The 26,557-nt window shown below is 42.0% G+C and overlaps 1 protein-coding gene across 3 annotated transcripts in view; it reads right to left on the reverse strand.

The window, feature by feature from the left end:
* The window catches only part of znf423 (zinc finger protein 423), a 260,684-nt gene that overhangs the window by 91,975 nt on the left and 142,152 nt on the right, over positions 1 to 26,557 (reverse strand). For 2 of the 3 annotated variants that reach the window (XM_061722327.1, XM_061722328.1), the window contains exons 12-14: positions 25,563 to 25,691; positions 20,700 to 20,913; positions 19,606 to 19,690 (exon numbers count right to left, since the gene is read on the reverse strand). In XM_061722327.1, the coding sequence (XP_061578311.1) occupies positions 19,606 to 19,690; positions 20,700 to 20,913; positions 25,563 to 25,691 (428 nt within the window). The remainder of the gene's footprint in view (positions 1 to 19,605; positions 19,691 to 20,699; positions 20,914 to 25,562; positions 25,692 to 26,557) is intronic. The other variant, XM_061722329.1, reaches the window with a different exon arrangement.

The raw sequence follows: 26,557 nt of genomic DNA on the forward strand, positions 1-26,557 counted from the left end.
GAACAGGCACACACACACACACACACACAAGGGATGGACTAAAAATTTACTAAAAATGTATCCCAATAATTTCGGGCATTTATCCCGAAAAAGAAAATACCAATACAAAAACGTCATTATCCATCCATCCATCCATCCATCCATCCATCCTTCCTTCCTTCCTTCCTTCCTTCCTTCCTTCCTTCCTTCCTTCCTTCCTTCCTTCCTTCCTTCCTTCCTTCCTTCCTTCCTTCCTTCCTTCCTTCCTTCCTTCCTTCCTTCCTTCCTTCCTTCCTTCCTTCCTTCCTTCCTTCCTTCCTTCCTTCCTTCCTTCCTTCCTTCCTTCCTTCCTTCCTTCCTTCCTTCCTTCCTTCCTTCCTTCCTTCCTTCCTTCCTTCCTTCCTTCCTTCCTTCCTTCCTTCCTTCCTTCCTTCCTTCCTTCCTTCCTTCCTTCCTTCCTTCCTTCCTTCCTTCCTTCCTTCCTTCCTTCCTTCCTTCCTTCCTTCCTTCCTTCCTTCCTTCCTTCCTTCCTTCCTTCCTTCCTTCCTTCCTTCCTTCCTTCCTTCCTTCCTTCCTTCCTTCCTTCCTTCCTTCCTTCCTTCCTTCCTTCCTTCCTTCCTTCCTTCCTTCCTTCCTTCCTTCCTTCCTTCCTTCCTTCCTTCCTTCCTTCCTTCCTTCCTTCCTTCCTTCCTTCCTTCCTTCCTTCCTTCCTTCCTTCCTTCCTTCCTTCCTTCCTTCCTTCCTTCCTTCCTTCCTTCCTTCCTTCCTTCCTTCCTTCCTTCCTTCCTTCCTTCCTTCCTTCCTTCCTTCCTTCCTTCCTTCCTTCCTTCCTTCCTTCCTTCCTTCCTTCCTTCCTTCCTTCCTTCCTTCCTTCCTTCCTTCCTTCCTTCCTTCCTTCCTTCCTTCCTTCCTTCCTTCCTTCCTTAACGTTGTGCGTGGATTTAACACAGAAACATAAATCAGCTTTACACAGAAACGTCCATCCATCCATCCATCCATCATCTATACCCGCTTTATCCCTTGCGGGGTCACAGGGGTCTGCTGGAGTTTATCCCAGCTCATTTCAGGTGAGCGGCAGGGGTTACACCCTGAATTTTTTTTGACGGTTTATCGTGAATGGTAAAATATCACCCATTCCTAACACACACACACACACACACACACACACGCACACGCACACGCACACACACACGCACACACACCAGCGTAGAAGTAGCACGAGTGAGACATCATTCATTTAAAGCAGACAACTCCTATACACCAGTTAAGATCGCTTATGTAGCATGTAGAAACACACACACACACACACACACACACACACACACACACACACACACACACACACACACACACACACACACACACACACACACACACACACACACACACACACACACACACACACACACACACACACACACACACACACACACACACACACACACACACACACACACACACACACACACACACACAGTTCTGCTGCTGCTCGGGTCTCTCCCTGTCTATTTGTCAGTGTGTCCTATTAGGTTTCCAAACAGCTTGTAATGACTGATAATAAACAGCAGAAGAAGAGGAAGGTAAATCAAGCGAGAAGATGACAAAATGAGCTCTCCAGGGAACCACGACGCTCCCAGTCCCCAAAACACAAACAAGCTGACAGAAATACGCCAACAGCTCTGTCTACGGGTGTGTGTGCAGTCGACAAAGCAGACGACGGCGCGTTATAGGACTAACGTAAAGGAAAAGACTGGATTTTAGCTGTGTCAGAGGAGTAGGTGGAAGCAACACCAATACATCTCCACTGCTTATTAGCTTTATTGTTACAATATAACACTTTAAAGCTATTCATTATAACCAGATTACAGAGAACATTAAAGATGCACGAGTAGCAGTTTTCTTGTCAACTTCAATTTCAGATTTTCTTGCAGGTTTGACCTCTCAGTTCAGATTTTGGACGGTTCCTAATTTCTTTTATAGGATTGCAATCAATCACATACACAATGAAGCACTGAAAGATATGAGAAGTTGCAGGCTGTGTGCTGTTAGCTTCTTTAGACATGATCAGTGATGGTCTTTTAAGTGTGTTAGGTTATGTTTTTACCCAAATTCATGTATTGTCATTGTTAATTCAGAGGTTATTTTTGCCTTTCATGATGTGCAAATTGCAATCTTTGTGTATTCTATATATGTGATTGATTTATTGACTGGGAGGAAATACATACTAACCGGACTGGCCATTCAACGACCAAAACAGACGTGTGATTAGGATCGGCGGCTGGTTCATTGGTCTCAAAAGGGCATCACAAGTTCAATACACCTATACGACAGATGTCCAAACTACTGTTACTGGCCAGACTTCCCGATTCAATCCCAATGATAAACTAGTATCATTAGTGTAGACCAGGGGTCGGCAACCCAAAATGTTTTAGATCCATATTAGACCCAAAACACAAAAAACAAATATGTCTGGAGCCGCAAAAATGAAAAGTCTTGTATCAGCCTTAGAATGAAGGCAACACAGGCTGCATGTTTCTATACTGAGGTAAAATGTATTTTTTAATTATGCACGTCGAGAAAAAAGTCGAAATGTCGAGGAAATAGTCAAAATTTCGTGAAAAAAGTTGAAATGTTGAGAAAAAGTCAGAATTTCGAGGAAAAAGTCGAAATTTCGAGATTAATGTTGAAGTACAATCTTGAGAAAAAAGTCGAAATGTCAAGGAAATAGTCAAAGTTTCGTGAAAAAAGTTTAAATGTTGAGAAAAGGTTGAAATTTCGGGAAAAAAGTTGAAATGTCGAGAGATTTTTGAGAAGTCAAAAATTAACTTGCCTCTCTTTTTTAATTTTAGTGATGAAATTAAAAACTCATTCATAATTGTTTTACACAATAACCAAGCAGAAAAGCCAATGGCATTCAGGGGTTTTTGCAGCCAGAGAATATCTAAATAATGGATATCAGGTCCAAGGCCTCTTGCTTTCTCACCTCAAGACACTGATTAATACAGATCATTTATAAATTGCTTTACAGGTTTGGAGTGTTATTCTACATGCAACTGAAACTCAGCCAAAAATGACTGACTGTTAAAAAAAACTGAAGCTATGGTAAAGTGGAGGTCAATGCTCGGGATTAACAAGATTAAACCAAAAATTAAATACATCAAAATAAACCACTAATAATCCAATTTTTTCATCATCTGATCCTGCGTGGTCCCTTATTTTGCTCTCTCCATCTCTCCATTCCCTTACCCCTCCATCATGGCTCCCTCCTTCCCTCTGGTGTCACAGCTCGCTGGCTCCAGGTGGCGAGGGAGGCAGGGATGCAGGGAAGGATGGATGGAGGGATGGAGGGAGGGAGGGAAGGCAGGAGGAGGGGGTTGCCGTCATCTGTTCCAATGTTCACACCATTATCGTGCCAACCAACATCCTGCTCAACACTGCTGGAGTCTGCTTTATGACTATTTTAATTAATACAAGTCCCCTTTTTAAAAAAAACAAAAATGGACAAATAAATTAAACAAAATTAAAATATGGAAATTAGGAAAAGTTTTGGAGCTGTGTTAATGCATGCAGAAAGGACGCAAGAGTAGAAAAGTTGCTTTAACTTGCAAAAAATGTTGTAACTAGTTTTGGACACTTGGACCATGGGGTCAACGGAGATAACAGTAACCGTATTTCATAATTATTAAGCGATAATTTGCAGTGTGCAACACTGAAGCCACTTTACATTAGTTTTAGAGTAATGTACAAACATTCCGCACTGGACCTGAGTGGCAAAACATCAGCAAAAACAGCTGCAACTAGTGGAGAAGACGGGATACCAGCCGATTATCGGCTTAAATTAAAGGCAGTTGGACTTGACAGTGACCCGTACAGTTACCCCAAGAACCAGTGGTCCATGGACATTAATATTTGGTAGAGTTACCAAGAACCAGTGGTCCATGGACATTAATATTTGGTACAGTTACCCCAAGAACCAGTGGTCCATGGACATTAATATTTGGTACAGTTACCCCAAGAACCAGTGGTCCATGGACATTAATATTTGGTACAGTTACCAAGAACCAGTGGTCCATGGACATTAATATTTGGTACAGTTACCAAGAACCAGTGGTCCATGGACATTAATATTTGGTACAGTTACCCCAAGAACCAGTGGTCCATGGACATTAATATTTGGTACAGTTACCAAGAACCAGTGGTCCATGGACATTAATATTTGGTACAGTTACCCCAAGAACCAGTGGTCCATGGACATTAATATTTGGTACAGTTACCAAGAACCAGTGGTCCATGGACATTAATATTTGGTACAGTTACCCCAAGAACCAGTGGTCCATGGACATTAATATTTGGTACAGTTACCAAGAACCAGTGGTCCATGGACATTAATATTTGGTACAGTTACCAAGAACCAGTGGTCCATGGACATTAATATTTGGTACAGTTACCAAGAACCAGTGGTCCATGGACATTAATATTTGGTACAGTTACCAAGAACCAGTGGTCCATGGACATTAATATTTGGTACAGTTACCAAGAACCAGTGGTCCATGTACATTAATATTTGGTACAGTTACCAAGAACCAGTGGTCCATGACCCCCGTAAATAAACATGTGTGCGCATGTGGGCTCGGTTAAATAACAGCGGCATTAATCATTTTACAGGCCTAAGTTCTGGTGAGAGCCGTGTCACTGAGCGGAGAGGTGGAAGCAGCTTTTTACAACGTTAAACACCATGTCTTTTCTGAAACTGGAAAAGATCGTTATCCAGTGAAAGGTAGCTCTAACAAATTTTATAATAAGTGGCTTCCTTTTCTTACATTCTTCCACTCTCTCCGGTCCCTGATTGACGGACCCCCCTCCCTCTTTTCTCTCTTTCTTCTTCCTTTTTGTTATTTGTCTTTTTTTTTCTATTTTTTTATTTAGACGTGTAGCTTTAATACTTAATTATTACTTAAAATATTTTTCAGTTATTTATTTATCGTTATTAATATTATTTTTGTTGAATTGTGTAATGTTTTGTCCTTAAACCAGACTGTATATCTTTTTCTCATTCCATTGGGATGCACAGTATTGTTATGTGTCAAATATCTTATATATTTTAGATTGCCATACAGAAATAATATGATACTCAATGTAAATGTGTCATTGAGTCCTGTTCTACTGTGCCTTACCCCCTAATAAAAATATTTAAAAAAAATAAATAAAAAAAAACTTTAGTGAAGGTACATCAACTCATCAGTGAGGAGAGATTTAGGGCCAATCCCAATACACCCCCTATTTTCTACCACTAGCCCTCCCTCTCTACCACTACCCCTAAAAAAGAAGGGACAGATTTTAGGGCACTTGTAATCTTCCCAGGGCCCAATCCCAATACTCCCCCTACCCCTACTTTTCAGCACTACCCCTACATTTTGCTTGCTACGTCACTGCGTGGTTTACGTTCGGGTATGTAAGCGACTGCGTAGTTACGTTTGCACATACGTCACACATATCAGGAAGCCCAGAGCTAAAAGCTGTTTTAATTTCAGCTGTAGCGCTGTTAATATGCCACTTTATTAAGTTTTAATATTTTTTCAGACGTAAAAGTAACCGTTAAGATCCCCAATCTGGGCTCAGTTTATCCAAATAACGCCTATTAAGAAATTTGATCCTAAGTTTTTGGGATGAGAAGAGCCGCCGGCCCGGGGCGCAGCAGCAGCAGCAGCAGCGGCAGCGGCAGCGGCAGCGGCAGCGGCAGCGGCAGCGGCAGCGGCAGCAGCGGCAGCGGCAGCGGCAGCGGCAGCAGCAGCAGCAGCAGCAGCAGCAGCAGCAGCAGCAGCAGCAGCAGCAGCTCACATACAGACGTGATCGCCGGGTCAACCTGCGCCGTCGTCCCGGGGAGAAACCTGCAGCTCTCTGGAGAATTACCGCTGAAATAAATCATTTAGGAAGATAAATGTTGGTTTAATAGATGAAATCTAACAGTTGTAGCTACGCCTGTTAAGAAATTTGCTCCGAAAATTTCGGGAATGAAAACAGCCTGCCGGCCCGGCTGATTTATGGTTCCGTGTTAAATCGACGCAGAGCCTACAGCGTAGGGTAAGGCGTAGGGAACGGCGTAGGGAACGGCATAGGGAACGGCGTAGGGAACGGCATAGGGAACGGCATAGGGAACGGCGTAGGGAACGGCGTAGGGAACGGCATAGGGAACGGCGTAGGGAACGGCGTAGGGTACAGCGTAGGGTATAGCGTAGGGTACAGCGTAGGGTACAGCGTAGGGTACGGCGTAGGGTACGCTGTAGGGTACGCCGTACGACGCCGCGTAACCTACGGCGTAGGTTCTGCGTTGGTGTAACGCGGAACCATAAATCAGCCTTTATTCTGGCGAGTTTTGAAAAAGACTTCGCAACAACGAGCAAGCGAGTGATTATATACATTCACTGAGTGAATAATATGAAAGTAAAATATATTTCTCACTAGAAATGTCATCAAAATGCATTTTTATGCAGAAACTAACTCAAAATATTGATTTTATTCACTAAAAAATAAGAAATGTCCGCCATGTTTTTTTTTTTTTATTCAGTCTGCAAATGACGACGAAAAGCATTCTGGGAAATTTTTCTGGCCCTAGGTCGCGAAGTCAGCATCTGAAAACCCTCGCTCTGTAGGGACAGATTCATAGCCACTACACTCGTTTTCCCCACTCCCCCTAGGTGAAAAGAGGAATTGGGACACCACTACCCTCACGCGCAAAATTTAGGGGGTAGGACTGAAGACTAGGGGTAGTGGGAGTATTGGGACAGGGCCTTAAGCCAACTCTTGTGGGATGGTGTTGGGATGGTGGGATGGTGTTGAGTTTTAAACTTCTCCTGCAGCAACAGAAACAACTGTGGCTGATCCTTTTCCAAATCTTTCACCAACTGTCCACAAACTTAAACATGCATTTGCATCAAACAAACATTAAATCAACGTATTGACTTTGTTCAGTGTTGCAGCCCAGACTCCGGTTCTGCAGGTTTCCCTGCAGCACCGTCAGCTCAGAGCAGCACGCAGGGCTGCCGGTGCAACGCCCCAGCAGAGCAGGCACAGGGCTGCTGGTGCAACGCCCCAGCAGAGCAGGCACAGGGCTGCCGGTGCAACGCCCCAGCAGAGCAGGCACAGGGCTGCCGGTGCAACGCCCCAGCAGAGCAGGCACAGGGCTGCCGGTGCAACGCCCCAGCAGAGCAGGCACAGGGCTGCCGGTGCAACGCCCCAGCAGAGCAGGCACAGGGCTGCCGGTGCAACTCCCCAGCAGAGCAGGCACAGGGCTGCCGGTGCAACGCCCCAGCAGAGCAGGCACAGGGCTGCCGGTGCAACTCCCCAGCAGAGCAGGCACAGGGCTGCCGGTGCAACTCCCCAGCAGAGACGGCACCGCCGCCTCTCTCTTATTAGTTCAGGTGCAGCCGGGCAGAAACAAACAGCCATGTTGCTGGCCGGTGGCAAACACAGACTCACACGCACACACACAAGTGGCTGCTAAACCACATTATCCACCTCCATTGACTCTAAAAGCTTCTTATTCGCCTCATTAAGTCTTCAGTGACACAAAGTAACCAGAGCAGGCCCTGCTCGGTACCGCACACACACACATACACACAGATAGGTGTGTGTCTGTGCATAATGTGTTAAAGGGAGAAAGGAGGAGAAGGAAGGAGGCACTTAGAGCAGAAAGATGTGTGCGCAGACAGACGTGGCTCAGCCGCGGCCCGGGGGACGGCTGCTTAGACGGCAGACACACATTACCAGCCGAGCGCGTCGCAGGTTTGACTTCAGGCTAATAGACGGCTGTTTTCAGATAAATGTGACCTCCAGGTACAAAATAAAAGCAGACTGAGATGGTTCAGTGAGGGGAGCCTGGCCCGGGTGTGTGTGCTAGGTATGGACTAAAGAATGTATCACCATAATTTCATAATCCCGATAACGATAAAAATTATGATAGAAAAAAAGACCAATTCAACTCCACCTTTGTAACTATAAATCTAACACCACATTCAGTCTTTGGAGCCCCCAAATCACTGCTCTAAAAGAATACTAAATTCTACTAAACTACACCAATTACATTGAATTAATAAGAACCAATTAAATTAGTCCACCTGTACGGCAAAACTGTAATGAGTCAAATGAAACAAGTTTGAAATGTAAGAACAGATTCAACATTTATTCAAACTGCATGGCTTAAACAGTGGGATAACAGTGCAAACAGCAAAAGTACCTTGTCCTTCAAGTTTTCTTAGCTTATAAAATCACAAAGTAGAAAGAAATACAACCTGATAAATAAAGAAACAGGACAAATAAATATAAGCCATCCTTTGCACTCACTGTTTTTTTGCAGACTCTGCACATAATAGATGATGTTTGCTCCTCGTCTCTCTTTTTAAATCCAAACCAGTTCCAGATAACGGAGCTGGAGCCTCGTTTAACAACGAGCTCCTCGCTCTCAGATCTGCCTTCCGCCATGTTTGTTACACAAAAACCTCATCAACGGGAATTTATCGTTTTTACCACGAGATGACAAATTCTTACCGTGGGGAATTCTTTTGACGGTATATCGTGAACGGTAAAATATCACCCATTCCTAGTGTGCGCGCTTCCTTCAGCTGCAGCATCAAAATAAACGCTGCCGCTGGAAGGTGAAGACAAATATAACGGACCGGCTTCATGCAGGCAATTTCAGGAAGAGAACATCCCAGAATCCGGTTTTTGAGCAGGTAATAATCAGAAAACTGAAGTAAAAATCACAACCATAACAAGGCAGTTTAAAACTGCGCCCCTCATGTGGAGGTTATGAAAACGTGAAGAATGTGAGTAAGAAACTGCACCTACAGTTATGAGAGTGCACTGATGTAAATAGGTAAGTAAAGCTCATGCTGAGGACACATCATTAGCCACGGCGCTCCGCGGGGAGCACTTAGATCCAGGTGAGTGGCCACTCCATACCTGCAGGCTTCTGTGTGTGTGTGTGTGTGTGTGTGTGTGTGTGTGTGTGTGTGTGTGTGTGTGTGTGTGTGTGTGTGTGTGTGTGTGTGTGTGTGTGAGTAAGGACAATGAAGCATGCAGGGAGCAGCAGGGATCGGGGTGAATGAGGAGCTGAGGTGAGGTGAGGGCTAATTGTGCAAAGATTGGTCTAAAACAACTTCTTTCATTATTTTGTTGATGTTTGTCCTTTTTTTCCCCAACCACACTTTAATCTGCATTTTAATTCTTGCATCTAGAGCTGAACTCATGCTGGTGGTTGTGTGGATTTTGGAAACAGTTGCTAATAATTAACCAGACGTATATCATGCGGATATACAGGACTGTCTCAGAAAATTAGAATATTGTGATTTTCTGTAATGCAATTACAAAAACAAAAATGTCATACATTCTGGATTCATTACAAATCAATTGAAATATTGCAAGCCTTTTATTATTTTAATATTACTGATCATGGCTTACAGTGTACATCTTAAGAAAACTCATATCCTATCTAAAAAAATTTTACTAAATTTTACTTACAACTTTTCTTGCTTTGATTTTTAGTGAAAAATTGAAAATGTCAGTTGTTCCTGTTCTCTCATATGACAATCTCAGATATGAAGCTTTCCTAATAAATGATTAAACTGACAAATTTGAATGTAAATTGATTCCATTTACGCTATAAATATTTTCTTCCAAATATATCAACAAAATGACATCTTTTATATTAAAAAAAAAAGTATCTAAAAAAGTAATGAATCAGCTAAATTTGTAACATCGCAGAGATGTTAATATAATGACCCCTATATAAACTAAGGTATTACAAGATAAAAACGTATTTATGGTCGGCACAAGTGTTCTGTATTATAAAGGTAAGCATGACAGTCGTCACAAATCTACGGAAGAGTAGGCAGGAGAAAAATAAAAATAATATTTTATAGGAGGAAGATTTTTTTTTCATTATGCACGTCAAAAAAAAGACAAAATGTTGAGAAAAAAGGTGAAATTTCGACTTTTTTCTCGACATTTCATCTTTTTTCTCAAAGTGCACAATAAAAAAAAATCTTCCACTCTCAAATTTGTTTTCTCTTGCCTGGCCCTAATACTCTTCCGTACAAATCACCCAGCTTTAAATGAATGTTTTATCTTTACGTAAAGACCAGCTTGACCCGGGTCTCAGCTACATGTGTGTATCCATGACAACGGCTCTGCTCCTGTGTGTAGTCATTAACAGGATAAATGTACTCTGTAGTGACAGTAACCTACAGGAAAGAGGGGTGTGTGTATGATGACAGGCAGGCAGCTCAGTGTGAGCTAAGGAGACAGAAAGGGGACAAACCTGGCCGACAGGTGGGCTCGTCTACAGCCATCCAGTAGCCAGGTGGGGATGGGAGGAGGAGAGAACGGGCAGGGTTAGTAAATCACTGAACGTGGTGTGTGTGTGTGTGTGTGTGTGTGTGTGTGTGTGTGTGTGTGTGTGTGTGTGTGTGTGTGTGTGTGGGGGCGGGGGGGGAGAGGCACAATGGAGTATTATAGACAGGTCTGGGGCCGGATTCACAAAACATTCTTTTTCTTAAGTTCAGTGTTAAGAAGAAAAAAGAGAAGAAGCCATATTCTCCAAAAAAGTTCTAAGTATTTTCTCAACTTTCTTCTTAAGTTTCTTCTTAAGAATTCTTATTACCATCTCCCTCTCTTTCCTACCAGAGGATTAAGCTTCAGGGAGCACATGAACATTACTTTACTAGAAACTGGTCTTAATGAAGACCAAGGTGGCACTGGTGTGTGTGTGTGTGTGTGTGTGTGTGTGTGTGTGTGTGGTACGGTGGCCGACAAGGGCCAAACGCACTGCAAAGGCCTAATGCGTCTCAGTTCAGGAAAACGGCTTCAAGTACAGAAACGATTCAAATTCACAAACTCAAAACCAGGTACAAAAAGAGGAACGTGGTGCAAATGAAAAAACGTGCTGTAAAAAACAAAGACAAATGCAGCATCATCAAACGCTGCAAATAGAGAAACGATGCAAAGCACAAAACCATATAAAACAAGAAACCATCTTCAAAAGAAAAACGCTTCATAACCGGTCACTACAACAGGAAGTGCTCCAAACCTGCAGGGGGCGCTCTGACTGAACCACCGTGTTTACATCCATGGTTTAAACATACAGCGGGAACGGTAATGTGATTTTTATCTGAATATATTTGTATACAATGTTTATATCACTGTACAACGCTGTACATTACGAGACGTTTCTTTATTATATTTTAACATTACAGTCATATATATAAATATATATACACACACACACACACACACACACACACACACACACACACACACACACACACACACACACACACACACACACACACACACACACACACACACACACACACACACACACACACACACACACACACACACACACACACACACACGATACAAACACACTGCAAAACATGCCGAAAACAAACACTCTGGTGTATCACAGAAACAACGGAGAGGAAGAAAATGAAGCAAAGTAAATCATTACAACCTGAACTGTATCAAATATACACGTTAACCAGCGCGGTGTCATTAACACGACAAGCTAATTTTCTTCACCTGCAGTTGATACAACGCAGTGCTGGAGGGGAGACCACACAGGATATTTAACCACAATATCCAGAGCAGAAAAACACTGGAAACCTGCTCACGTTTCTGTTCTCAAGAATTGAGAAATTGAGAATTCCAGTGATTATTTGTGGGGTGGGGTCTTGGTCTGTCTTTGGTCTGTCTGCCTGCAGAACAGGCCATCGGCCACATGCTGTTTTAATTAACTTTAGTGCTGCGTGTAAGAGCCAAAACTGGCGGGAAAACACACGCAGGGTGAAAGTATACAATCAGATTAAAGCTGAACACGGAGCTGGTAACCAGCAGAAATTTAGGGTCTCATTTTTAAATAGGAACAATCTGGCAGCGGCGTCAGCATGACACCCCGTTTATTGGAAAAGATTATTTCAGAACTGAATAAAACTGCAATGGCAAATCTCCAGAAAAGACTAGTCTTCTGCACAACAGATAATCAATGATAGTGGAAAGAGGAAATGTTGAAACCTTTCACACTGATGCAATTCTTGAGAGAATAAAAAAATAACTTTTGGAGGCTATTGGCTTAACACCGCTGACGTTTCAGCAACCTTTTTTACATTTAACAGTAAATGAGGGATTTTCTTTTTTACTATTACTACAATTATTCTTTGATGGACTGAATAAAAAAAAAATCAATAATAATGTTTTAAAATAGAATTGAATAGAATAGAATAGAATAGAATGTCTTTATTGTCATTTGTACAGATACAACTAAATTGGATGCGATCTTCTTTAAGGTGCATGGTTTAAAAAATAGATATATTAAAACAACAACTATAAAAATAAATAATCTCTAAAAGGACACAAACAGGAAGACAACATACAGTATTCACATTTGGCAGGTATTGCTCGGTTCTATGGCAGGTATTGCAGGATTCTATGGCAGGTATTGCTCGATTCTATGGCAGGTATTGCAGGATTCTATGGCAGGTATTGCTCGATTCTATGGCAGGTATTGCAGGATTCTATGGCAGGTATTGCACAATTCTATGGCAGGTATTGCTCAATTCTATGGCAGGTATTGCTCGGTTCTATGGCAGGTATTGCAGGATTCTATGGCAGGTATTGCATGATTCTATGGCAGGTATTGCATGATTCTATGGCAGGTATTGCATGATTCTATGGAAGGTATTGCATGATTCTATGGCAGGTATTGCAGGATTCTACGGCAGGTATTGCTCGGTTCTATGGCAGGTATTGCTGGTTCTATGGCAGGTATTGCAGGATTCTATGGCAGGTATTGCTCGATTCTATGGCAGGTATTGCAGGATTCTATGGCAGGTATTGCTCGATTCTATGGCAGGTATTGCAGGATTCTATGGCAGGTATTGCACAATTCTATGGCAGGTATTGCTCAATTCTATGGCAGGTATTGCTCGGTTCTATGGCAGGTATTGCAGGATTCTATGGCAGGTATTGCATGATTCTATGGAAGGTATTGCATGATTCTATGGCAGGTATTGCATGATTCTATGGAAGGTATTGCATGATTCTATGGCAGGTATTGCAGGATTCTACGGCAGGTATTGCTCGGTTCTATGGCAGGTATTGCTGGTTCTATGGCAGGTATTGCTGGTTCTATGGCAGGTATTGCTCGATTCTATGGCAGGTATTGCAGGATTCTATGGCAGGTATTGCTCGATTCTATGGCAGGTATTGCAGGATTCTATGGCAGGTATTGCACAATTCTATGGCAGGTATTGCTCAATTCTATGGCAGGTATTGCTCGGTTCTATGGCAGGTATTGCAGGATTCTATGGCAGGTATTGCATGATTCTATGGAAGGTATTGCATGATTCTATGGCAGGTATTGCATGATTCTATGGAAGGTATTGCATGATTCTATGGCAGGTATTGCAGGATTCTACGGCAGGTATTGCTCGGTTCTATGGCAGGTATTGCTGGTTCTATGGCAGGTATTGCTGGTTCTATGGCAGATATTGCTCGGTTCTACGGCAGGTATTGCTGGTTCTACGGCAGGTATTGCTGGTTCTATGGCAGGTATTGCTGGTTCTATGGCAGGTATTGCTGGTTCTATGGCAGGTATTGCTGGTTCTATGGCAGATATTGCTCGGTTCTATGGCAGGTATTGCAGGATTCTATGGCAGGTATTGCAGGATTCTATGGCAGGTATTGCTGGTTCTATGGCAGGTATTGCATGATTCTATGGCAGGTATTGCATGATTCTATGGCAGGTATTGCAGGATTCTATGGCAGGTATTGCAGGATTCTATGGCAGGTATTGCAGGATTCTATGGCAGGTATTGCAGGATTCTATGGCAGGTATTGCAGGATTCTACGGCAGGTATTGCTCGGTTCTATGGCAGGTATTGCTGGTTCTATGGCAGGTATTGCTGGTTCTATGGCAGGTATTGCTGGTTCTATGGCAGGTATTGCTCGGTTCTATGGCAGGTATTGCTCGGTTCTATAGCAGGTATTGCAGGATTCTATGGCAGGTATTGCTGGTTCTATGGCAGGTATTACTGGATTCGATGGCAGGTATTGCTGGTTCTATGGCAGGTATTGCTGGTTCTATGGCAGGTATTGCTGGTTCTATGGCAGGTATTGCTGGTTCTATGGCAGGTATTGCTGGTTCTATGGCAGGTATTGCTGGTTCTATGGCAGGTATTGCTCGGTTCTATGGCAGGTATTGCTCGGTTCTATGGCAGGTATTGCATGATTCTATGGCAGGTATTGCATGATTCTATGGCAGGTATTGCATGATTCTATGGAAGGTATTGCATGATTCTATGGCAGGTATTGCTGGTTCTATGGCAGGTATTGCTGGTTCTATGGCAGGTATTGCTGGTTCTATGGCAGGTATTGCTGGTTCTATGGCAGGTATTGCTGGTTCTATGGCAGGTATTGCATGATTCTATGGCAGGTATTGCAGGATTCTACGGCAGGTATTGCTCGGTTCTATGGCAGGTATTGCTGGTTCTATGGCAGGTATTGCTGGTTCTATGGCAGGTATTGCTGGTTCTATGGCAGGTATTGCTGGTTCTATGGCAGATATTGCTCGGTTCTACGGCAGGTATTGCTGGTTCTATGGCAGGTATTGCTGGTTCTATGGCAGGTATTGCTGGTTCTATGGCAGGTATTGCTGGTTCTATGGCAGGTATTGCTGGTTCTATGGCAGATATTGCTCGGTTCTATGGCAGGTATTGCAGGATTCTATGGCAGGTATTGCAGGATTCTATGGCAGGTATTGCTGGTTCTATGGCAGGTATTGCATGATTCTATGGCAGGTATTGCAGGATTCTATGGCAGGTATTGCAGGATTCTATGGCAGGTATTGCAGGATTCTATGGCAGGTATTGCAGGATTCTATGGCAGGTATTGCAGGATTCTATGGCAGGTATTGCAGGATTCTACGGCAGGTATTGCTCGGTTCTATGGCAGGTATTGCTGGTTCTATGGCAGGTATTACTGGATTCGATGGCAGGTATTGCTGGTTCTATGGCAGGTATTGCTCGGTTCTATAGCAGGTATTGCAGGATTCTATGGCAGGTATTGCTGGTTCTATGGCAGGTATTGCTGGTTCTATGGCAGGTATTACTGGATTCGATGGCAGGTATTGCTGGTTCTATGGCAGGTATTGCTGGTTCTATGGCAGGTATTGCTGGTTCTATGGCAGGTATTGCTGGTTCTATGGCAGGTATTGCTGGTTCTATGGCAGGTATTGCTCGGTTCTATGGCAGGTATTGCTCGGTTCTATGGCAGGTATTGCAGGATTCTATGGCAGGTATTGCATGATTCTATGGCAGGTATTGCATGATTCTATGGAAGGTATTGCATGATTCTATGGCAGGTATTGCTGGTTCTATGGCAGGTATTGCTGGTTCTATGGCAGGTATTGCTGGTTCTATGGCAGGTATTGCTGGTTCGGTCAGTATTGCACATGGAAAAAGTCAGTTGGAGTATTTAGCAGTATTGAGTGTAGTTATGGCTCTGGCAACAGTTCAGAGAGTGAGTGTCCGGGGTGAGATGGGTCCTTGATGATTTTCCTGGCTTTCCTGAGACACCGGGTGTTGACAGTGAAAACGGTAGTGAATACACTGCTATTAAAAGAGGAAGCGGCCTTAAGTATGCCTCTTCAAGAATCTGACCTGCTCTGTCTCCGTCTCCGTCTCAGTGTCTCCGTGCTGCATCTGTTTCTGAGTCTGACAGCATCATTAACACGACGGCGGGGTGCAGCATGTTCCAGCCATGCAGGGATGTGACAGCCACACAACCAGGCTGGGATTAGCAGCTCTTTACACCACTCAGCTGTCAACATGCCGTCAGCTCTTTGTGGTCGTTTAGTAGAAACATGCTTGGCTCAACTATCACAACTAAGTAGATCTAGAGAGAAAGATAGTCTATAGTCCAGAGTTTTTTAAAGGCTCAATCTGCCACCGTTGACCTCTGGAACCTCCATCAGCCACAGCAGAAACATAATCACGCAGGGAAAGACGACAGACGCTGCAGGCTGATATGTTTGGTAAAGGAATACCACACAGTCATGTCGCTTTTAGAGACATAACTGTTCAAATGAATTAAAATATAATTCAGGTGACTCGTGTACTGAAGAGTACGGAAGAGTATTAGGGCCAGGCAGGAGAAAAATAAAATTTTAGAGGAAGATTTTTTTTTTTCATTATGCACTTGGAGAAAAAAGTCGAAATGTGGAGAAAAAAGTTGAAAAGTCGAGATTAATGTTGAAGTAGAATTTCGAGAAAAAAGTCGAAATGTTGAGAAAAAAGTCGAAATGTTGAGAAAAAAGTCGAAATGTGGAGAAAAAAGTTGAAAAGTCGAGATTAATGTTGAAGTATAATTTCGAGAAAAAAGTCGAAATGTCGAAAAAAAAAGTCAAAATTTCGTGAATAAAGTCGAGATGTTGAGAAAAAAGTCAAAATGTTGAGAAAGAGAAATTTCGACTTTATTCACAAAATTTCGACTTTTTTCTGGACATTGTCTTTTTTCTCGAAGTGCACAATAAAAAAAAATCTTCCACTCTCAATTTTTTTTCTTTTGCCTGGCCCTAACACTCTTCCGTAGAAGAGCATCTCTGCGATAACACATCTTTAGTGGAATGCAATAAAGAGGTTGAGAAACTGTTCAGCAACTTCTTACTCAGCTGTTTAACCTCAAGTTAGAATTCATTTAATATTTCCTTTTTGAAATAAAACTAAGAAGAGTTGTAGTTGTGTGTTTCTATGATGCAGAGGTTTATTCCCTGGTGTTTCAGAGATTCACTGCCACACACACCATGAAGTCGCTGGCCACACCAGCTCTACAATAAGCCATGGGCCATGTTGTGCACTTTGTTAAAACAAAATTCAGGTTCGCTCCAAAACCAAACTTGTTCCTCCATCATTGTTGTTCTTTATTTTCATCACAGTTGTGTCTGGAGAGTGAAAATCTAGACCTGAGAGAGGGATGACACAAAAACTGCATTCTTGTCTGGTGTTCTCCTGCCAGAGCAGATCTGATCTCTGTTCCATCTCTGTTACAGTGCAGGGGGAGAGGGGGCACGGGGGAATAAGAAGAAATGTGGAATATGCAATAAAAGGAACCAGGTAATATATCTTAACACAAATCTGTCTCAATTCCATAATTAATCTACACTGGGTTTCCACACAATTAGCACTTTAATTAATGTGTGGGACTGAAAGACAGCAGATGCAGAGAAAACAGGATTACTGCAATCTCAAGATTGAAGAACAATTAGATGGAAAAAACAGAATAAAACCAAAAAGAGCCAAGAAGGTGAAAAAAAGAGAACAGGCACAAATGGAAGATGGAGTAAGAAAACTGTCCAGGACTAAAAGCAGGTCATGTCAGAGAGGAAACTGCAGCGTTCAGGTAGAGTTTGTGTGAAATGTGCAGTGGTTTTAGTGGTGGTACAGGACAGGTGGCTCCTACAGACCTGCGGTTACTCTTCTCCCTCCAGCTATTCCTGTTCTCAAACCTCAGGTAGAAGAAACTCAAGGGAGTTATGACGCAGTGCCAAAAGCAGCAGCAGCTTTGGGACTTACATTTTGACCAACCCCACCTATCATAGGTTGAGAATAGCAACTATAAATGCAGCTTTATATATATATATATATATATATATATATATATATATATATATATATATATATATATATATATATACATATATATATATATATATATGTGCTCAGGCAGTCTGCAATGGCCCAGATGGGAGACACATGTAGCTCAGTGCTTAACTTTTATTTTCAATCCACGCTATATTCTTCTGGTCCGTTCTCCTATATGTTCCCCCTCTAACCCAGTACATACATAGGTTCCTCTAAACATCTGTTCCGGCTACAGTTTTACAGTTTTTTGATTTTATTTTGAACACTGACAAAACTCAAAATCTTATATTTTAACTTAAAACTTAACTAGAACTTAAAATGTGCTTGACACAAATGAAAGTTCAATTGAAACACGTGTGAAAAACACCTAACCTTTTAAGTTATGTGTGTTATCAGGTGTAATGGCATTTTTAGGTTAGAAATAAGAACATTTCTTGGTAAGATCCTTAGTTTTTTGAGTGAATCAGTGAATTTGGTCGACTGGTGTAAGTTCAGGGTTTTTAAATGCACAGCCATGAACCTACTGTATTATATAATTTAGTCTTAGTGATGTCAATTAACATCTAACATCATATCTATAATTGCTCTTTAACTAAACAAAAATATGTTTTATCCGATTACTTGATTAATCGATGGAATTTTCAGTAGAATACTGGATTACTAAAATATTTGATAGCTGCAGCTCTAGTTTAGTTGTACACTGCAGATATTTAAAAGGGTCCAAGGAAGAAGTGGCCATGTTTCTGTTTTCCAGTGAGACTGAAAGGACTGATCGTACCGTCACTGTCAAAGTAACATGAGTAGTTAAACTCTAACCTCCATCCCAAGGCTTTATCTCCGTTGTCCTGGGTAAATTCACACGGTCTTAGAAGTCTTATTTCCAGTCCTGATGCATGCAAGTTTTAACATGAGCCCAAATCCTTTCTTAAACAGAGAGGGACATTTATCTCATACTAGTGTTGCCAATATTTACCCTCAACGAGGCCCCGGCATGACGCTCTCAATCAAAGACCAACAATAATTAATCCTATTAACGGTGTGTTACTCAGTCATCAGGCTGTTTACACACTCCCCACGTTAGCCTTTCTATTAATGTATTCAGGTAGATTCTGCTGACAGGGCTTATCCTTTTTGTTAAACTGTAGTATGACGTATCAGATTATAGTTCATCCAGTTTATTAAGGTGCAACAGAAAGTGACGGCCCCGCCCCCCGACCAATCAGTGGCCTGTAGTTTGATGACGGCCCCGCCCCCCGACCAATCAGTGGCCTGTAGTTTGATGACGGCCCCGCCCCCCGACCAATCGGTGGCGAGGAGGGTGGTGACGTCAGAAATAGTCCCGGCTCAGCCCTGATAGAACCTCGCTAGAATGGTTACAGAAAAAAGTATGGGCTTGGAGCGGCTCTACCCGTCTCAGCCCTAGTGCAAAAGGGCAAAACGGGTAGAACCGAGTTAAGTGAGACTAGTGCAAAAGGGCCATAAGTGAGTAGAGTATAAAGGCTTGTTTGACTCATTGTTCCTTCTCCTCCTTGTATACGCTGCAACAAAGTCTCCTCTACAATCTGAGCTGTTTCCTGGTCAGACCTTCACACCTAGCAGGTAAATCACACAACAGCAGATCTGCACAGCCCAGAAAACACACACAGAACTGTGTGTTTGTCTCACAGCAGAGCATGCATTTGTGACTGCATTACATCCCAACACTGCCATCTACATAAAATGAGCCAACACACACACACACACACTCTCTCCTACACACCAGCACACACACACACACACACACACACACACACACACACACACACACACACACACACACACACACACACACACACACACACACACACACACACACACACACACACACACACACACACACACACACACACACACACACACACACGACACAAAGAAAGAGTTGGGCCTCACTCACCGATCATGTGATTTGCAACGTGAATCTGGATCTCTCTTTCCGTCTCAAACGTCATTTGGCATTTAATACACTGGTAGGTCTTTTTCTAAGACAAATAGAAATACAAACAGCACAAAATAATTACAATGTAAGCACATAGATGTCATCTTTAACATAGTTAAAGACAATTACATTTCAAGAAAGTTGAACCCCAAATCAGAAAATGTTGCAAATACAGGACTGTCTCAGAAAATTAGAATATTGTGATAAAGTTCTTTATTTTCTGTAATGCAATTAAAAAAACAAAAATGTCATACATTCTGGATTCATTACAAATCAACTGAAATATTGCAAGCCTTTTATTATTTTAATATTGCTGATCATGGCTTACAGTTTAAGAAAATTCAAATATCCTATCTCAAAAAATATTTCAGTTGATTTGTAATTAATCCAGAATGTATGACATTTTTGTTTTTTTTTTAAATTGCATTACAGAAAATAAAGAACTTTATCACAATATTCTAATTTTCTGAGACAGTCCTGTATCTTCTCTTGAAAAGTCCAAATCTGTGGTAAAAAGAAGAGCAAATACAGCGTGCTGCTGCACACACACTGCAGAGAAAGCAAGCTGAAAAAAAAACAAGAAAGGGAGAGAGAAGGAAAAAGAAAAGCAGAAAGAGAAGGAATGGATGAGAAAGAAGAGATTAAAAGAAAGAAAGAGATGTGGATAGAAGCAGAAACTCTGCTTATCCATTCATAGCACACACTCATACACACACTAGTTAGACCGAGCAGAAGCAAAGGTGCAGGTACGACTCACACACACACACACACACACACACACACACACACACACACACACACACACACACACACACACACACACCGGGGAGCCCGACTGTCAATATCAAGTAGAGCGAGCAGCTCCCACAATGCCGAGCTGCAGGACCAGTGGGGCACGCAGACACACACCAACACACACATGTATCCAGTCAAACACGCAACAACACACTCCACACAAACACAAGATCTCCATTTGTTAAAAAAAAAAAAAAAGAAAAGCACAGGTAATAGCAACATAAAAACCACATTTTCTGTGAGTGACCCGATCTCACCTTGGGGGCGGGTGAAGCTTCCGTCTTCTTCCCCAGGGTGCTGGTTTCAGGGCTGACCTCGGGGTGATCCGTCTGGACGTGACTCTCCAAGTCCTCCAGGCTTTCAAACTTCACCCCGCACTCGGGACACCGGAGCCCGGCCAGGGGCTTGTCCCCCGGCGTGTCCCCCAGCGGGACCACTCCCCCCTGGCTGGGGCTCTGGCCGTTCGTACCCCTGGTTGGTTAGACGGAGACACATTTGCTTTAAAGGATTTCTGGGATCATTAAACGTCTCTGAAATACAGTAAAAACACATTTCAATCCATGATATTCCATATGATGTGTGAATGGAAGGACTGAGAACTTGTCCATCCATGGAATGATTTTTTACATAAAAGGTTTCATTTAGATTTGAATAATTGTACTTTTTGTAACGCAGACATGGAAACCTTAGAGCATCTTTTTTTCTCTTGTAGCTTAACCAGGACCTTTTGGGAACCTTTAATACTGGATAACTTATAATGATCAAACCATTCCTATTCTTACATTTGAAAGCATTAAAGTTGGTTTACAAGTGGAGGACAAAAAAATAGATTTTGGGATTAATAATTTAATTATATTGGCTACATTTTTTATTCATCAATGTCACTTTTTGAAAATTAATCCAATCTTTATTGCATATTTAAACGAAATAATTCAGTACAAAAAATATTTAAAATCTTTCACGATTCAAAAAGCCCAGCATGTTCAGAAGTTTCTTTGTTCCCTAATTCCTGACTCATCACTTGCGTTTATTCTTTCTTTTGGTTTGTTTGTTTATTCCTTTTTTTATTTTCGCTGTATAGCTTCTTTGTTTTGTTTTACTCATTGGTCGCTCAGTGCTCTTTGATGAAAATGTTTTTTTGGAATGTACAATGTGCCTTGTGTTTTTGAGAAAATCTTTTTTTCAATGAGAAAATTAAAAAAAATAATTTTTAAATTAAAAAAAAAAAAGGACTGAGAACTTTACAACAGGTGGAGCGACTTCCAGTGTGAAGATGACATTAAAATGACTTAACAAAATGATTTACATCACATGTTAATAAAAAGGCATGGCGAGAAGAGAATTTCACTTCAGTTCATTCATCATTTTTAATTTATAGCACTAGAAAGATTTAAAATGTCAATACCAAATGTCTCTGCTGCACTGGTCAAAATCTGCTTTTTATTTTTTCCAATTTGACTAAATGAAACTCTTTAATGCTCTTGAACAAAAGCAGAGGCAGAATGTGTGTGATTTAGGAGGGTAAACAGCAGCCGGGGGTTGCTGATTAAATGGACGTGATTAACTGATCAGCAGCAGTTTCCTCTATAGAAGCACAAGTTTGCAGGTTGCTGGTCCGGAGAATTCAAGTACGTTTATAAAAGCTAGGGAAGTGAGATCTCAGCAATCGTAGCTGCTGGGGAGGGATTATTAGGCTTATTAGGCCCTTTCCAGACAATATGGACTCCTTAGCTCTACAATGATGATTATTTCCAAGTGACGTCCAAGACGTTCCCAGGAAACGACGTCCTAGCGAGTTCGTGACGAGGCCAAATTGTGTAAAGCTCAGTCAAACTAATGAAACCCAAGAACTGCATTTCACACTCTATAGAACACAATCAGGATGTTAAAGTCCAAAGTTCATGACAGCACAATTATAAAAACATCACACCAGTATAGCTGGTCTTGAAGTTTGGCATCAGAAAGTTTCTATGGAGTTGTTCAGGTTTACAAACAAAGCTCTCAGGTTTTCGGGATTGTTTTTAGTCCGAAATGCCATACTAAACAGTATATACTCAAAAAGTATTTTCTGGACTATAAGCCGCATCCGCTCTATTTAAAAAAAAGAAAAAAGATATTCAAGCCGCAGATATTTATGTAGTTAGATTAGATATTTACTACATGTACAGAAGGATTTTGAACTGTAAATGATGTACATGTTTGTACCTAAATAGATCTTTCCTAACAGTGTCTTTTAACACGACAGCAACTTTGCTGATTAAAACGGGACAGAACCAAGAGAAAATAACCAGTATTTATTTATATATTTATCTGTTGGAAATCTGCTTCTACCTACTTCTATCTGCTAAAGAAGAAGTAGTGTATTCTTCTTTGCATTTATTTAGTCTTAGTTTTGATTCTAATTCCGGTTATAGCGCCCCAAGCGATGGAAGAAAAATCCACAGAATAGAAAAACCTTTGTATAAGCTGCATGGTTGAAAACCTATGAAAAAAGTAGCGGCTTATAGTCCAGAAAATACGGTACTTAAGTTCGGCACACTTTTGAGTAAATATCAGTAGTATGCATTAATTGGGACGTACTACTCAGAGCCACACGGACCTTCCTGCCGTTGGGAGGGGGAGTTGTTACCATGGTAACAACTCGTGTCACAGCAGCAGTAGCAGCTGTTACCATGGTAACAGCAGCAGTAGCAGCTGTTACCATGGTAACAGCAGCAGTAGCAGCCCTGCTCCGCTCTTTCCCGGTTATCTTGGCCCAAACAAGATGACATGGCTGACTGTAGATAGCTCATTCGTAAACTTTGCAAAAACATCGACCCAAACAATAATGTGATAAATGATGAATCATCTGGTTAATATCTTATGGGAACCAAAGCAAAATCACACCTATTCCTCCCATTTGAACTGTAGCGTGATGCTGCTGCAGTTTTGCTTGGTACCGCTAACGTTATCCTCCATTTCTGTTGGTTGCTAAGTGTCTGCGTATCACTTAGCAACCAAACACCGCTGCATTGCATTGTGGGAAGTTTCTGCTTAGCTAGTGTCCATCAATCCACACTAATACATTTCTCCAGAATGAGTATGGATAGTACATACTATTGTGTACGTATTAATGTTTCGGACGCACTAAAAAATCTCACATACGGTTTTTGCTACTCATAGTGTCTGGAAGGTGGAAGGATAGGATTCCGGACGCAGCTCATGTGTCTGGGAGAAGGGGAGCTCGTCTTACAGGGTATAAAGTGCACTGGAACTGAAACTCAGACGTCATCCGGCAACAAAACATTCTATTTTCTGATTGTCCGATAGGTTGGTAGTTCCAGCCGGCTGCTCGGAGCTGCATGAGCTGCATGAGTTGCATGAGGTGCATGAGGTGCATGAGGTGCATGAGGTGCATGAGCTGCATGAGCTGCATGAGCTGCATGAGCTGCATGAGCTGCATGAGCTGCATGAGCTGCATGAGCGCTCAGCGCAGCAGCGTAGTCTGCCCTCGACCTGTTTGTAAGATGGTTTGTTGGGATTTTCTGTCTGGTGAAGTTAGTCATTTCTCAGCGTGAGAAATGCCATGTGTGGCCTGTGAACCTGTCGAGGGCCTGAGACTTCAGAGCCCAGTTTATAAATTCAGAGGAAACTACAAGACTTGCGTAACAATTTAGATAAGGAACGACCAGATCTACCAGGAGCTCTGTCTCTTCATAGCTGCTTACGGTTCCAGCTGACTTTTCAGCAGCGCAGAGACAAACTAACAAATATTAAAAAGCGTCACCGCTTGAAGCTTCTCTCTCTATCATTTTTAGGGCCCGAGCACTTACAGTGCGAAGGCCCTATTGCATCTGTAGGAGTTTTTTCTTTCTTTCTTCTGACGAAAGGATGGCCTTTTTTCCCCCTAAACGTGCCCCAAAAGTCACAAAATTGTGCACCAAGCCAGGCCTGGTGATACATTTGATATTTAATGGTTTGCATTAATGGGCGTGGATAAATGGCTCAACAGCGCCCCCTAGAATACTTTTCTCTGCCATAACTTTTGAATGGTTTACTTGTGGGTGGTGTCATCGGACTCGGTTTTTAGTACTTGACCATAATTGGTGCAAATTATGGTTCTACATCTTTAGTGTTGTTGTCTTCTTCCTTTAGATCACACAATCAAATACGTCACAGCAGCTTCACTCCAACCTCCTACTTCTGCTCTGGGTATTGAAAAGAAACGAGGGCAAGGTGAGTGGAGTCGGGCTGAGTAGGTACTAGTGGAAAAGCTCAGTAGATACTAGTGGAAAAGCTCAGTAGGTACTAGTGGAAAAGCTGAGTAGGTACTAGTGGAAAAGCTCAGTAGGTACTAGTGGAAAAGCTCAGTAGGTACTAGTGGAAAAGCTGAGTAGGTACTAGTGGAAAAGCTCAGTAGGTACTAGTGGAAAAGCTGAGTAGGTACTAGTGGAAAAGCTGAGTAGGTACTAGTGGAAAAGCTCAGTAGGTACTAGTGGAAAAGCTCAGTAGGTACTAGTGGAAAAGCTCAGTAGGTACTAGTGGAAAAGCTCAGTAGGTACTAGTGGAAAAGCTCAGTAGGTACTAGTGGAAAAGCTCAGTAGGTACTAGTGGAAAAGCTCAGTAGGTACTAGTGGAAAAGTTGAGTAGGTACTAGTGGAAAAGCTGAGTAGGTACTAGTGGAAAAGCTCGGTAGGTACTAGTGGAAAAGCTCGGTAGGTACTAGTGGAAAAGCTGAGTAGGTACTAGTGGAAAAGCTCAGTAGGTACTAGTGGAAAAGCTGAGTAGGTACTAGTGGAAAAGCTCAGTAGGTACTAGTGGAAAAGCTCCATTAGTGTCAGCATGGTGGTGGGTGGTACTGATCTGGGGGTTCAGCCACAGACATGGGCAGGAACTACTTTCTCAGTATTTTAGAGTTAAATGCGAGGCTAATATTGGCTCATGTCATGATGTCCAAGTCTGAAGCTGATGGAAATTATTTGGTAGGACTTTAAAAAAGCGCCACAATCCCCCGACAGCAATCTAAGACTAATAACATCGCAAAAAAAAGATTATTTCAATTCCTTGTTGCTAAAGGTGGTTGTATGGGATGCACGTTTAACACAGATATGCAGCTTCCGTCTGAGCTTGTGTTAACTTACTTTAAGGCCTGGAATATACTTGCAGTTTGTCCAAACGTTGGCGTCCGCTCGCGTACACAACCCGCTGCGTTGTGAGCGTTTCTTGGTTCAGTGCTACGCGGCCTGTACGTGTGATACCGGTGGCCTCCACTAGGGGGCAGATTATAACCTCAGTTTAGAAAATACAGCCGGGAAATAATAGACAACAAGGAAACTGCTGGAGGAGGACTCATCCTTTGTAATATTGAGCAAATAAAAACTTATGAAAAGTCAGAATGCAAACTAGCAAGTTAACTACATTTTAAGTACAGAATGAACACATTTCTTTTCTTTAGCTAGGGGGAGAATATATGCAGGGAAAATATTTATCTCAAAATATGATTTTCAAGCAAACAGACAGAGAGTTGATAAGTGATTGCTTTAACTCTCAGCGAAAATCAATGTTGGAAGACATGTACGTCTGAAGATATGGTTTGGTTCACAAGAGAAAAAGCGATAGAGGGAATGTGCATGACGTCACAGATGCGACTTCACAAGCCATGATCAGCAATATTAAAATAATAAAAGGCTTGCAATATTTCAGTTGATTTGTAATAAATCCAGAATGTATGACATTTTTGTTTTTTTAATTGGATTACAGAAAATCACAATATTCTAATTTTCTGAGACAGTCCTGTATGGGTCAGGATGTGGAAAACCTAAATGTTTGGTCACAAGGGTGGTGGTTGTCTACAGTTATTTGACCACGTTATTTAAGTGTTTGTTGACATGAAAGACTTTTCGTTAGCTTTTGGATGTCGTAACAATTTAGAAAATTGGTTGGAATGTAAAAATAAAACTTATGATGTTTTTAAAAAACTTGGCGACCTAAAGTGTTTATTAGCGTGAGTGAAGCGGACCACCCCCTTCTAGACCACGGCTTTTAAAAGAAAAGGCCGATAACAATATGAGTTGTTACTGCAAGTATTTCCAGGCCTGAGACCCAGTAACCAGATAGTTCAGTAGATCCTGATACG

The sequence above is a fragment of the Cololabis saira genome, chromosome 5 (assembly GCF_033807715.1).
Source record: "Cololabis saira isolate AMF1-May2022 chromosome 5, fColSai1.1, whole genome shotgun sequence".
Lineage (NCBI taxonomy): Eukaryota > Metazoa > Chordata > Actinopteri > Beloniformes > Belonidae > Cololabis > Cololabis saira.